A 13,147-nucleotide genomic window follows, 5' to 3' on the forward strand; every position below is an offset into this window, starting at 1 on the left:
ATAACATCTGATCAATACCATCTGATCAATACCATCTGATCAATACCATCAGATCAATAACATCTGATCAACATCTGATCAACATCTGATCAATAACATCAGATCAATAACATCTGATCAACATCTGATCAATACCATCTGATCAATAACATCTGATCAACATCTGATCATATATATCAAAATAAAAAACTTTATTAAACTTTATTTTTCTGTTCCTCCTCTGTCTTCACTGCGCCTGCGCCTGTATGCCGGACTCATCGCGCACGCGCAAGGCTCGTTCACGTGCAGCAGCATGTTGCCACAGAGCCGATGGAGACAGAGAAGAAGAGTTAGTTTCTGTAGCAGAAGAAGAAACGCCTGTTTAACAGAAGAGAGAAACAGAAGAAGAAGAAGTTGGAGGACTTGTGTTCAAACTTTTCGCTGTAAACTGTGCGCATGCGCCGCTTGTAGCTGTTTGTGTTGCTCTCTCCGGGTATAACGGGTATAACGGACCGATTGTGTCATCGGGCCCGCTGGTGACGTCACCGACCCCTGATCCGGAGCGCCGTGGTTGGAGCGCGCTCCCGCCGAGCACGTGCACGTGAGTGTTTGTTTACAACCATTATTCTTTATGTGAGTTTAAAGAAACAAAGAAACGAGCAAAGAAGCGCGTGAATGCAGCGCCGTGATGTGTTCATGGACATTTTGTGTGTGGGTGTGTGTTTGTGTGTTTGTGAGTGTTGTGTGTGGTGGTGTGTGTGTGTGTGTGTGGTGTGTGTGTGTGTGTGTGTGACTGAGTGTGGGTGTGTGACTGAGTGTGTGTGTGTGGTGTGTGTGTGTGTGTGTGTGTTTCTGTGAGTTTGAGTGTGTGTGTGTGTTTGTGTGTTTGTGAGTGTGTGTGTGTGGGTGTGTGTGTGTGTGTGTGTGTGGTGTGTTTCTGTGAGTTTGAGTGTGTGTGTGTGTTTGTGAGTGTGTGTGTGTGTGTGTGTGTGTGTGTGTGTTTCTGTGAGTTTGAGTGTGTGTGTGTGTTTGTGTGTTTGTGAGTGTGTGTGTGTGTGTGTGTGTGTGTGTGTGTGTGTGTGTGAGGGTGGGTGTGTGACTTTCAGTGTGGTTGCAAAAAAATATAATATATATTTATATATATACAAAATACAACAAAGGTAGTACTGCACTACTGCAGCAGTATATACAGATGAGAGTAGTATCACAAGAATGAATACAGGTTCAGGTCTCTTAGATAGTAATACACACACACACAAACACCCATATACACCACACACACACACACACACACACACACACACACATATATATACACACACCACACACACCACACATATATACACACACACACACACACACACACACATATATACACACAACACACACACACACACACACACATATATATACACACACACACACACACACACACACATATATACACACACACACACACACACACACACACACACACACACACACACACACACACCCTCCCACTGGCTCAGGTTGTGCAACAGAGTCAGAGAAACAGGAAACACAAAAAGAAAGTTAGAGACCAAAGCTGCAGGCAGACAGACAGACAGACAGACAGACAGACAGGCAGGCAGACAGAGAGACAGACAGACAGGCAGGCAGACAGAGAGACAGACAGACAGGCAGACAGACAGGCAGGCAGACAGAGAGACAGGCAGACAGACAGACAGGCAGGCAGACAGAGAGACAGGGAGACAGACAGGCAGACAGACAGACAGACAGGCAGGCAGGCAGACAGAGAGACAGACAGACAGGCAGACAGACAGACAGACAGACAGACAGACAGACAGACAGACAGGCAGACAGAGAGACAGGCAGACAGACAGACAGGCAGACAGACAGACAGACAGACAGACAGACAGACAGACAGACAGACAGGCAGACAGACAGACAGACAGACAGACAGACAGACAGACAGGCAGACAGACACGCAGACAAGCTGTGAGGTGAGACGTGTGTGTACGTGTGTGTGTGTGTGTGTCTGTCTGTCTGTCTCTGGGTGTACTTGTGCGTTTGTGTGTGTGTGTGTGTGTGTGTGTCTATCTGTCTGTCTGTGTGTGTGTGTGTGTGTGTGTGTGTGTGTGTGTGTCTGTGTGTGTGTGTGTGTCTCTATAATAACACTATTAACCTGTATGTTTGTAGCCCCGACAGCGACCCATCACAGTTGCCGGGGGAAACAGCGTTACCGTTACCATGGGGACATAACCGGACTCGGAGAGGAATCGTGTCCTGGTTCAGGTCAGAAGACTGTCATAACATCTAACTACTGTCATAACATCTAAAGACTGACATAACATCTAAAGAGTGTAATAACATCTAACGACTGACATAACATCTAAAGACTGACATAACATCTAAAGACTGTCATAACATCTAACGACTGTCATAACATCTAAAGACTGTCATAACATCTAAAGACTGACATAACATCTAAAGACTGACATAACATCTAAAGAGTGTCATAACATCTAAAGAGTGTCATAACATCTAAAGACTGACATAACATCTAAAGACTGTCATAACATCTAAAGACTGTCCTAACATCTAAAGACTGTCATAACATCTAAAGACTGTCATAACATCTAAAGACTGACATAACATCTAAAGAGTGTCATAACATCTAACGACTTTCATAACATCTAAAGACTGACATAACATCTAAAGACTGACATAACATCTAAAGACTGACATAACATCTAAAGACTGACATAACATCTAACGACTGACATAACATCTAAAGACTGACATAACATCTAAAGACTGTCATAACATCTAAAGACTGATATAACATCTAAAGACTGTCATAACATCTAAAGACTGACATAACATCTAACGACTGACATAACATCTAAAGACTGTCATAACATCTAACGACTGACATAACATCTAAAGACTGATATAACATCTAAAGACTGTCATAACATCTAAAGACTGTCATAACATCTAAAGACTGACATAACATCTAAAGACTGTCATAACATCTAAAGACTGTCATAACATCTAAAGACTGACATAACATCTAAAGACTGTCATAACATCTAAAGACTGTCATAACATCTAAAGACTGTCATAACATCTAAAGACTGATATAACATCTAAAGACTGTCATAACATCTAAAGACTGACATAACATCTAAAGACTGTCATAACATCTAAAGACTGTCATAACATCTAAAGACTGTCATAACATCTAAGGACTGTCATAACATCTAAGGACTGTCATAACATCTAAAGACTGTCATAACATCTAAAGACTGACAGAACATCTAAAGACTGACATAACATCTAAAGACTGACAGAACATCTAAAGACTGACATAACATCTAACGACTGACATAAAGATGATCTGGAAGCTACTCCTCTTGTCATAACATCTAAAGACTGTCATAACATCTAAAGACTGTCATAACATTTAAAGACTGTCCTAACATCTAAAGACTGACATAACATCTAAAGACTGTCCTAACATCTAAAGACTGACATAACATCTAAAGACTGTCCTAAAATCTAAAGACTGACATAACATCTAAAGACTGTCATAACATCTAAAGACTGTCATAACATCTAAAGACTGTCATAACATCTAAGGACTGTCATAACATCTAAAGACTGTTATAACATCTAAAGACTGACATAACATCTAAAGACTGACATAAAGATGATCTGGAAGCTACTCCTCTTGTCACAACATCTAAAGACTGTCCTAACATCTGAAGACTGATATAACATCTAACGACTGACATAACATCTGAAGACTGATATAACATCTAACGACTGTCCTAACATCTGAAGACTGATATAACATCTAACGACTGACATAACATCTAAAGACTGTCATAACATTTAAAGACTGTCCTAACATCTAAAGACTGACATAACATCTAAAGACTGTCCTAACATCTAAAGACTGACATAACATCTAACGACTGACATAACATCTAAAGACTGTCATAACATCTAAAGATAACATCTAAAGACTGTCCTAACATCTGAAGACTGATATAACATCTAAGGACTGTCATAACATCTAAAGACTGTCATAACATTTAAAGACTGTCCTAACATCTAAAGACTGTCCGAACATCTAAAGACTGACATAACATCTAAAGACTGACATAACATCTAAAGACTGTCATAACATCTAAAGACTGTCATAACATCTAAAGACTGTCATAACATCTAAAGACTGACATAACATCTAAAGAGTGTCATAACATCTTAAGACTGTCATAACATCTAAAGATAACATCTAAAGACTGTCATAACATCTAAAGACTGTCCTAACATCTAAAGACTGTCATAACATCTAAAGACTGTCATAACATCTAAAGACTGACATAACATCTAAAGACTGTCATAACATCTAAAGACTGTCATAACATCTAAAGACTGTCATAACATCTAAAGACTGTCATAACATCTAAAGACTGACATAACATCTAAAGAGTGTCATAACATCTTAAGACTGTCATAACATCTAAAGACTGTCATAACATCTAAAGACTGTCATAACATCTAAAGACTGACATAACATCTAAAGACTGTCATAACATCTAAAGACTGACATAACATCTAAAGACTGACATAACATCTAAAGACTGACATAACATCTAAAGACTGACATAACATCTAAAGACTGACATCATTAACAAGTTATTCTTTTTGTTTTTCAGTGTGTGTGTCTGTGTGTGTGTGTGTGTGTGTGTGTGTGTGAGGATGAGTGCATTTAAAAAGAGGAGTAGCTTCCAGATCACCAGCGTGACTTCAGACCTCATCCAATCAGCTGCGAGCGTGGCTCAGGGAAGCTCCTCCCAGCCGACCACGCCCTGTCTGAAGAGGAGGTACGGCTCCCATGATGCAACGGGGCAGGGCTCCAGGTTCCGGGTGGTGCGGTTGGCGGCGGCCGGCGGGCGTGGACAGACGAGTCGGCGCGGCCGCTGGACATGCACCGACGTCATGGAGACGCAGGACGGGTGCAGCCGCGTCATGGACTCCATGAGACACGCCCACTCGCTGGAGTCCCTGGAGCTGATTGGCCGGGACGCTGACGGGGGCGGAGCCTACTCTCAGGTACTAATGTGATATGTGTGTATATGTGTATTATGTGTGATGTCTGTCTGTCTGTCTCAGCTGAAGGTGTGTTCACTGTCTTCTTATGTAATAATAATCAGCACTACATGCTGGAGCCAATCAGAGGCGGCGTCCACTCTCAGCAGCCAATCAGAGGCTTCAGGGCAGGGCCCCCCCCAACCCCTCCGGGCCCAAACGTCCGTATCCTGGCAACGCCTGGGTTTGACTTTGCCCCTCCTCCGCCGTTGCCCCGCCCCCGAAACATCCCCCCGCCTCTACGTCTGGACGTGGACTCTGCAGGACGGGTGAGACGCATTCCTATTGGTCAACAAGCAGCTTCACTACGTCCTGATTGGGTTAGATTCCTGATATCAGAGGTCGTTCAGGTTATTATGAGATTGTCAGAGAACTCACATGATCACATGATCAAATGATCACATGATCAAATGATCACATGATCAAATGCTAACAAGTCAGCATGCATGAGTATGTGTGTGTGTGATTGTGTTATCTACCTGTCGGACAGGTCGGTTATCTACCTGTCGGACAGGTCGGTTATCTACCTGTCGGACAGGCCGGTTATCTACCTGTCGGACAGGCCGTTATCTACCTGTCGGACAGGCCGGTTATCTACCTGTCGGACAGGTCGGTTATCTACCTGTCGGACAGGTCGGTTATCTACCTGTCGGACAGGCCGGTTATCTACCTGTCGGACAGGCCGGTTATCTACCTGTCGGACAGGTCGGTTATCTACCTGTCGGACAGGTCGGTTATCTACCTGTCGGACAGGTCGGTTATCTACCTGTCGGACAGGTCGGTTATCTACCTGTCGGACAGGTCAGTTATTTACCTGGTCGGTTATCTACCTGTCGGACAGGTCGGTTATCTACTTGTCGGACAGGCCGGTTATTTACCTGGTTGGTTATCTACCTGTCGGACAGGTCGGTTATCTACCTGTCGGACGGGTTCCTTATCTACCCATCGGACAATATTATATCTCTTATCTTATTATCTTATTATTATAATGCAAATTCCTTTTTCCACCCGTGTCCTGAATGCAGCATGTTTCTATTGGAAGACTAGCCGCTGACCTGTCTGTCTCGCTGCCAGTCTGTCCTCAGGCTGTCTCACTCTCAGCCCTGCTCCCCCCCCGCCGGACCATACCATCCCGGTCTGACCCCTGACCTCCCTCCAGCTGCCTTCAGTCTGGACCAAACCATCTTCAACCTGCCGGGGGATGACAGGTAATACCAATATGTTACTTATACACAGAAAACTTGATACTACACACAGAACACATGATACTACACACAGAACACATGATACTACACACAGAACACATGATACTACACGCAGAAAACATGATACTACACGCACAAAACATGATACACGTACAAAACGTGATACTACACGCAGAACACGTGATACTGCACGCACAAAACATGATACACGCACAAAACGTGATACTACACGCAGAACACATGATACTACACGCAGAACTCATGATACTGCACGCACAAAACATGATACACGTACAAAACATGATACTATACGCAGAACTCATGATACTGCATGCACAAAACATGATACACGCACAAAACGAAGTGATTCTACATGCAGAACACATGATACACGCAGAAAACGTGATACTACACGCAGAAAACGTGATACTACACGCAGAAAACGTGATACACGCACAAAACGTGATAATACACGCAGAACACTTGATACTACACGCACAAAAGGTGATACACGCACAAAACGTGATACACGCACAAAACGTGATACTACATGCAGAACATGTGATACTACACGCACAAAATGTGATACTACACGCAGAACACATGACACTACACGCGGAAAACATGATACTATACGCACAAAACGTGATACTACACGCAGAAAACATGATACTACACGCACAAAACGTGATACTACACGCAGAACACGCGATACTGCACGTACAAAACGTGATACTGCACGCACAAAACATGATACTACACGCAGAACACATGATACTACACACAGAACACATGATACTACACACAGAACACATGATATTCCCTGCAGAACACATAATACTACACGCAGAACATGTGATATTACACGCAGAACACATGATACTACATGCAGAACTTGTGATACTACACGCAGAAAACATGATACTACTAACAGAAAACATGATACTGTACGCACTAAACGTGATACTGCACACAGAACACATGATACTGCACGCAGAAAACATGATACTGCACCCACAAAACGTGATACTGCAAACAGAACACATGATATTACATGCAGAAAACATGATACTACACCCAGAACACATGATACTACACACAGAACACATGATACTACACCCAGAACACATGATACTACACACAGAACACATGATACTGCACGCAGAAAACATGATACTGCACCCACAAAATGTGATACTGCAAACAGAACACATGATATTACATGCAGAAAACATGATACTACACCCAGAACACATGATACTACACACAGAACACATGATACTACACCCAGAACACATGATACTACACACAGAACACATGATACTGCACGCAGAAAACATGATACTGCACCCACAAAATGTGATACTGCAAACAGAACACATGATATTACATGCAGAAAACATGATACTACACCCAGAACACATGATACTACACCCAGAACACATGATACTACACACAGAACACATGATACTACACACAGAACACATGATACTACACACAGAACACATGATACTACACGCAGAACACATGATACTGCACGCACAAAACATGATACTGCACCCACAAAATGTGATACTGCAAACAGAACACATGATATTACATGCAGAAAACATGATACTACACCCAGAACACATGATACTACACACAGAACACATGATACTACACCCAGAACACATGATACTACACCCAGAACACATGATACTACACACAGAACACATGATACTACACCCAGAACACATGATACTACACACAGAACACATGATACTACACACAGAAAACATGATACTACACACAGAACACGTGATACTACACACAGAAAACATGATACTACACCCAGAACACATGATACTACACACAGAACACGTGATACTACACACAGAACACATGATACTACACACAGAACACGTGATACTACACACAGAATCATTCATTGTTTGCAGACTACTGAGTTTAAATCCTCAGAAGAACGAGTGAACGAATGAATGAAGCTTTGTTTTGCCCCCCCCCCCATCCCCCCTTTGAGTGGGCCGGAGGAGAATTCCTCTGCAGAGTTTCTATTGGCCTTGAGAGAGAGTGGGCGGGGACTGGAATGTGACAGCAGCCAATCAGATAGCAGAGAGAGTGTGGCAGAGACCTGATGTCTCTCACTCAGAGTTCAAAGAGTTTTAAAGTCAACATCTGGACGTCCTGAGACAGCTGCTGCGGTTTGGACGAGAGTCTCGCGGACCCTAAAGAACCAGAGGACTCACAGAGGAACCAGCCAATCACAGGACATCATGGGACAAAAGACTGAGGAACATTAACGAGAGACTGGAGTCTTAGATCGTAACAAGAGACATTAGACCTTAACAAGACCATTAGACCTTAACGTGAGACATTAGACCTTAACAAGAGACATTAGACCTTAACAAGAGACTTTAGACCTTAACAAGAGACGTTAGACCTTAACAAGAGACGTTAGACCTTAACGTGAGACGTTAGACCTTAACAAGAGACATTAGACCTTAACAAGAGACATTAGACCTTAACAAGAGACATTAGACCTTAACAAGAGACATTATACCTTAACAAGAGACTTTAGACCTTAAAAAGAGACGTTAGACCTTAACAAGAGACGTTAGACCTTAACGTGAGACGTTAGACCTTAACAAGAGACATTAGACCTTAACAAGAGACATTAGACCTTAACAAGAGACGTTAGACCTTAACAAGAGACATTAGACCTTAACAAGAGACTTTAGACCTTAACAAGAGACGTTAGACCTTAACGTGAGACGTTAGACCTTAACAAGAGACATTAGACCTTAACAAGAGACATTAGACCTTAACAAGAGACATTAGACCTTAACAAGAGACATTAGACCTTAACAAGAGACGTTAGACCTTAACAAGAGACATTAGACCTTAACAAGAGACGTTAGACCTTAACAAGAGACATTAGACCTTAACAAGAGACATTAGACCTTAACAAGAGACATTAGACCTTAACAAGAGACGTTAGACCTTAACAAGAGACGTTAGACCTTAACAAGACCATTAGACCTTAACAAGAGACGTTAGACCTTAACAAGAGACATTAGACCTTAATGAGGCAGGTTCCTGCAGTTTGTAACTGGGCTGTGATTGGCTGGCAGGTTCCTGCAGTTTGTAACTGGGCTGTGATTGGCTGGCAGGTTCCTGCAGTCTGTATCTGAGCTGTGATTGGCCGGCAGGTTCCTGCAGTCTGTATCTGGGCTGTTATTGGCCGACAGGTTCCTGCAGTTTGTAACTGGGCTGTGATTGGCCGGCAGGTTCCTGCAGTCTGTAACTGATCTGTGATTGGCCGGCAGGTTCTTGCAGTCTGTATCTGGGCTGTTATTGGCCGGCAGGTTCCTGCAGTCTTTATCTGGGCTGTTATTGGCTGGCAGGTTCCTGCAGTCTGTAACTGATCTGTGATTGGCCGGCAGGTTCCTGCAGTCTGTATCTGGGCTGTGATTGGCTGGCAGGTTCCTGCAGTCTGTGTTTGAGCTGTGATAGGCCGGCAGGTTCCTGCAGTCTGTATCTGGGCTGTGATTGGCTGGCAGGTTCCTGCAGTCTGTATCTGAGCTGTAATTGGCTGGCAGGTTCCTGCAGTCTGTATTTGAGCTGTGATAGGCCGGCAGGTTCCTGCAGTCTGTATCTGGGCTGTGATTGGCCGGCAGGTTCCTGCAGTCTGTATCTGAGCTGTGATTGGCCGGCAGAGAATGTTTTCCGGGCGCAAGCCAGCGTCTCCAAACTCTGACCACGCCCCGTGTCCCCATCTGCAGCGGCGCCCCCCATCCACCCCACCCCTCCCCCTAAGGACTTTGCAGCTCGTTGCTATGCAACCAGAGACACCTGTGGGGGCCCCTGTGATGCTGCGGGACCGTAGAAGTGTCAGAGGTCACGTGCCAGGTGTCAGGGACTCATGGCCGAAGACGCGTCAGCGTTCACGGCCGGCCCCACCCGCTAGAACCACGGACCAATCACAGCTGGCCCCACCCGCAAGAACCACGGACCAATCACAGCTGGCCCCACCCGCAAGAACCACGGACCAATCACAGCTGGCCCCACCTGCAAGAACCACTTACCAATCACAGCAGGCCCCACCCGCTAGAACCTCGGACCAATCACAGCTGGCCCCACTCCCTAGCACCACGGGTCAGTCACGACCAGCCACGCCCCCTAGCACCACTGACCAATCAGTGGCGGCCCCGTTGCCCGGGGGGCGGGGCTCCGAAGGATCCATAACATCACTGCTGCTGTTCTGCCATAGGTAACCATGGCAACAGGGTAAAAGGGGTGGGCTCTTCCTGAAGAGTATCAGCGTTTTGATTTAGTTTCTCAAAGACAAGTTACAATGTCTGTCTGTCTGTAACTCACCTGTCTGCCTGTCTGTCGGTCTGTCTGTTTGTATCTCACCTTTCTGTCTGTCGGTCTGTATCTCACCTGTCTGTTGGTCTGTCTGTATCTCACCTGTCTGTATCTCACCTTTCTGTCTGTCGGTCTGTCTGTATCTCACCTGTCTGTATCTCACCTTTCTGTCTGTCTGTCTGTCTGTATCTCACCTGTCTGTTGGTCTGTCTGTATCTCACCTGTCTGTATCTCACCTGTTTGTATCTCACCTGTCTGTCTGTCTGTCTGTCTGTCTGTATCTCACCTTTCTGTCTGTCTGTCTGTCTGTATCTCCCCTGTCTGTATCTCCCCTGTCTGTATCTCCCCTGTCTGTATCTCACCTGTCTGTATCTAACCTGTCTGTATCTCACCTGTCTGTATCTCACCTTTCTGTCTGTCGGTCTGTCTGTATCTCACCTGTCTGTATCTCACCTTTCTGTCTGTCAGTCTGTCTGTATCTCACCTTTCTGTCTGTCAGTCTGTCTGTATCTCACCTGTCTGTATCTCACCTGTCTGTCTGTATCTCACCTGTCTGTATCTCACCTGTCTGTCTGTCAGTCTGTCTGTATCTCACCTTTCTGTCTGTCGGTCTGTCTGTATCTCACCTGTCTGTATCTCACCTGTCTGTCTGTCAGTCTGTCTGTATCTCACCTTTCTGTCTGTCGGTCTGTCTGTATCTCACCTGTCTGTATCTCACCTTTCTGTCTGTCAGTCTGTCTGTATCTCACCTGTCTGTATCTCACCTTTCTGTCTGTCAGTCTGTCTGTATCTCACCTTTCTGTCTGTCAGTCTGTCTGTATCTCACCTGTCTGTATCTCACCTTTCAGTAGTTCCAGTAACAGTCTGATTGCCATTGACAACAAAATTGAACAAGCCATGGTGAGTTAGAATTCTACTCAAGTTTCTTGAAGTTTGTTGAAAGTCAGTCAGACGTCAGTCAGTCAGACGTCAGTCAGATGTCAGTCAGTCAGTCAGACGTCAGTCAGACGTCAGTCAGACGTCAGTCAGATGTCAGTCAGTCAGACGTCAGTCAGTCAGATGTCAGTCAGATGTCAGTCAGTCAGACGTCAGTCAGTCAGACGTCAGTCAGACGTCATTCAGTCAGACGTCAGTCAGTCAGACGTCAGTCAGATGTCAGTCAGATGTCAGTCAGACGTCAGTCAGTCGGACGTCAGTCAGTCGGACGTCAGTCAGACGTCAGTTGGACGTCAGTCAGTCAGACGTCAGTCAGACGTCAGTCAGTCAGACGTCAGTCAGACGTCATTCAGTCAGACGTCAGTCAGTCAGACGTCAGTCAGATGTCAGTCAGATGTCAGTCAGACGTCAGTCAGTCGGACGTCAGTCAGTCGGACGTCAGTCAGTCGGACGTCAGTCGGACGTCAGTCAGTCGGACGTCAGTCAGACGTCAGTTGGACGTCAGTCAGTCAGATGTCAGTCAGTCGGACGTCAGTCAGTCAGACGTCAGTCGGACGTCAGTCGGACGTCAGTCAGTCAGACGTCAGTCAATCAGACGTCAGTCAGACGTCAGACAGACGTCAGTCAGACGTCAGACAGTCAGATGTCAGTCAGACGTCAGTCAGTCAGACGTCAGTCAGATGTCAGACAGTCAGATGTCAGTCAGATGTCAGTCAGACGTCAGTCAGACAGTCAGATGTCAGTCAGACGTCAGTCAGACGTCAGTCAGTCAGACGTCAGTCAGACGTCAGTCAGTCAGACGTCAGTCAGACATCAGTCAGATGTCAGTCAGTCAGACGTCAGTCGGACGTGAGTCAGTCAGACGTCAGTCAGTCGGACGTTTTTCTGATTATTTTCTGATTATTTTTTTCTGACATTTTGACTATGTTTTTTAATGTGATAATTAACTCTAACCCAAATGCTTTGTGCAGGACCTGGTGAAGAGTCACCTGATGCTGGCGGTCCGAGAGGAGGTGGAGCTCCTCAGGGACCAGATCAGAGACCTGCAGGAGAAGAACCAGCAGCTGCAGAGAGAAAACCACATCCTGAGAACTCTTACACACAATCTACACAACACATAACACACACAATCTACTCAACACACACAATCTACTCAACACATAACACACACAACACATAACACACACAATCTACACAACACATAACACACACAATCTACACAACACATAACACACAAATACAATTTACACAACACATAACACATACAATCTACGCAACACATAGTACACACACAACACAAAACACAACCCACACAATCTAAACAACACCCCCCCCCCTCCCTTAAGCGGGAATGAATTTAACAGCTGATGATCAGACTAACAAGGACTCTGGAAACCATGGCAACAGACTGTCAATGGAGAAGTTCTACGTAGAGATGAAGATGATGATGAAGATGATGATGATGATAGAGAGGAGTTTCTAATAAATTAATAATGTTAACCACAGAACAT

At 44.8% G+C, this 13,147-nt stretch overlaps 1 protein-coding gene across 2 annotated transcripts; it reads left to right on the forward strand.

Annotated features, from left to right (window-relative positions):
* The first annotated feature begins 295 nt into the window (after window positions 1–295).
* tsc22d4 (TSC22 domain family member 4) lies at window positions 296–12,860 on the forward strand. Of its 2 annotated transcripts, none has more exons than XM_032508305.1 (7): window positions 296–580; window positions 2,161–2,256; window positions 4,692–5,088; window positions 5,190–5,393; window positions 6,199–6,332; window positions 11,552–11,600; window positions 12,608–12,860. In XM_032508305.1, the coding sequence occupies exons 3-7, from the start codon at window positions 4,735–4,737 to the stop codon at window positions 12,755–12,757; spliced, it is 891 nt and encodes a 296-aa protein (XP_032364196.1). In that variant the 5' UTR covers window positions 296–580; window positions 2,161–2,256; window positions 4,692–4,734; the 3' UTR covers window positions 12,758–12,860. The 2 variants fall into 2 exon arrangements, with proteins under 2 accessions (XP_032364196.1, XP_032364195.1); XM_032508304.1 differs by having other exon boundaries at window positions 297–580; window positions 11,549–11,600; window positions 12,608–12,853.
* Window positions 12,861–13,147: the final 287 nt, after the last annotated feature.

The sequence above is a fragment of the Etheostoma spectabile genome, unplaced genomic scaffold (genome assembly GCF_008692095.1).
Source record: "Etheostoma spectabile isolate EspeVRDwgs_2016 unplaced genomic scaffold, UIUC_Espe_1.0 scaffold00007190, whole genome shotgun sequence".
In the NCBI taxonomy this organism is placed as follows: domain Eukaryota; kingdom Metazoa; phylum Chordata; class Actinopteri; order Perciformes; family Percidae; genus Etheostoma; species Etheostoma spectabile.

Bases quoted from the DNA above. Each gene is read 5' to 3' on its own strand.
- tsc22d4 (XM_032508304.1), top strand. From the start codon at position 4,735: ATGAGTGCATTTAAAAAGAGGAGTAGCTTCCAGATCACCAGCGTGACT. The intron at 5,394-6,198 runs GTGAGACGCATT...TCTCGCTGCCAG, and splicing joins ACGTGGACTCTGCAGGACGG to TCTGTCCTCAGGCTGTCTCA. The intron at 11,601-12,607 runs GTGAGTTAGAAT...TGCTTTGTGCAG, and splicing joins ACAAAATTGAACAAGCCATG to GACCTGGTGAAGAGTCACCT.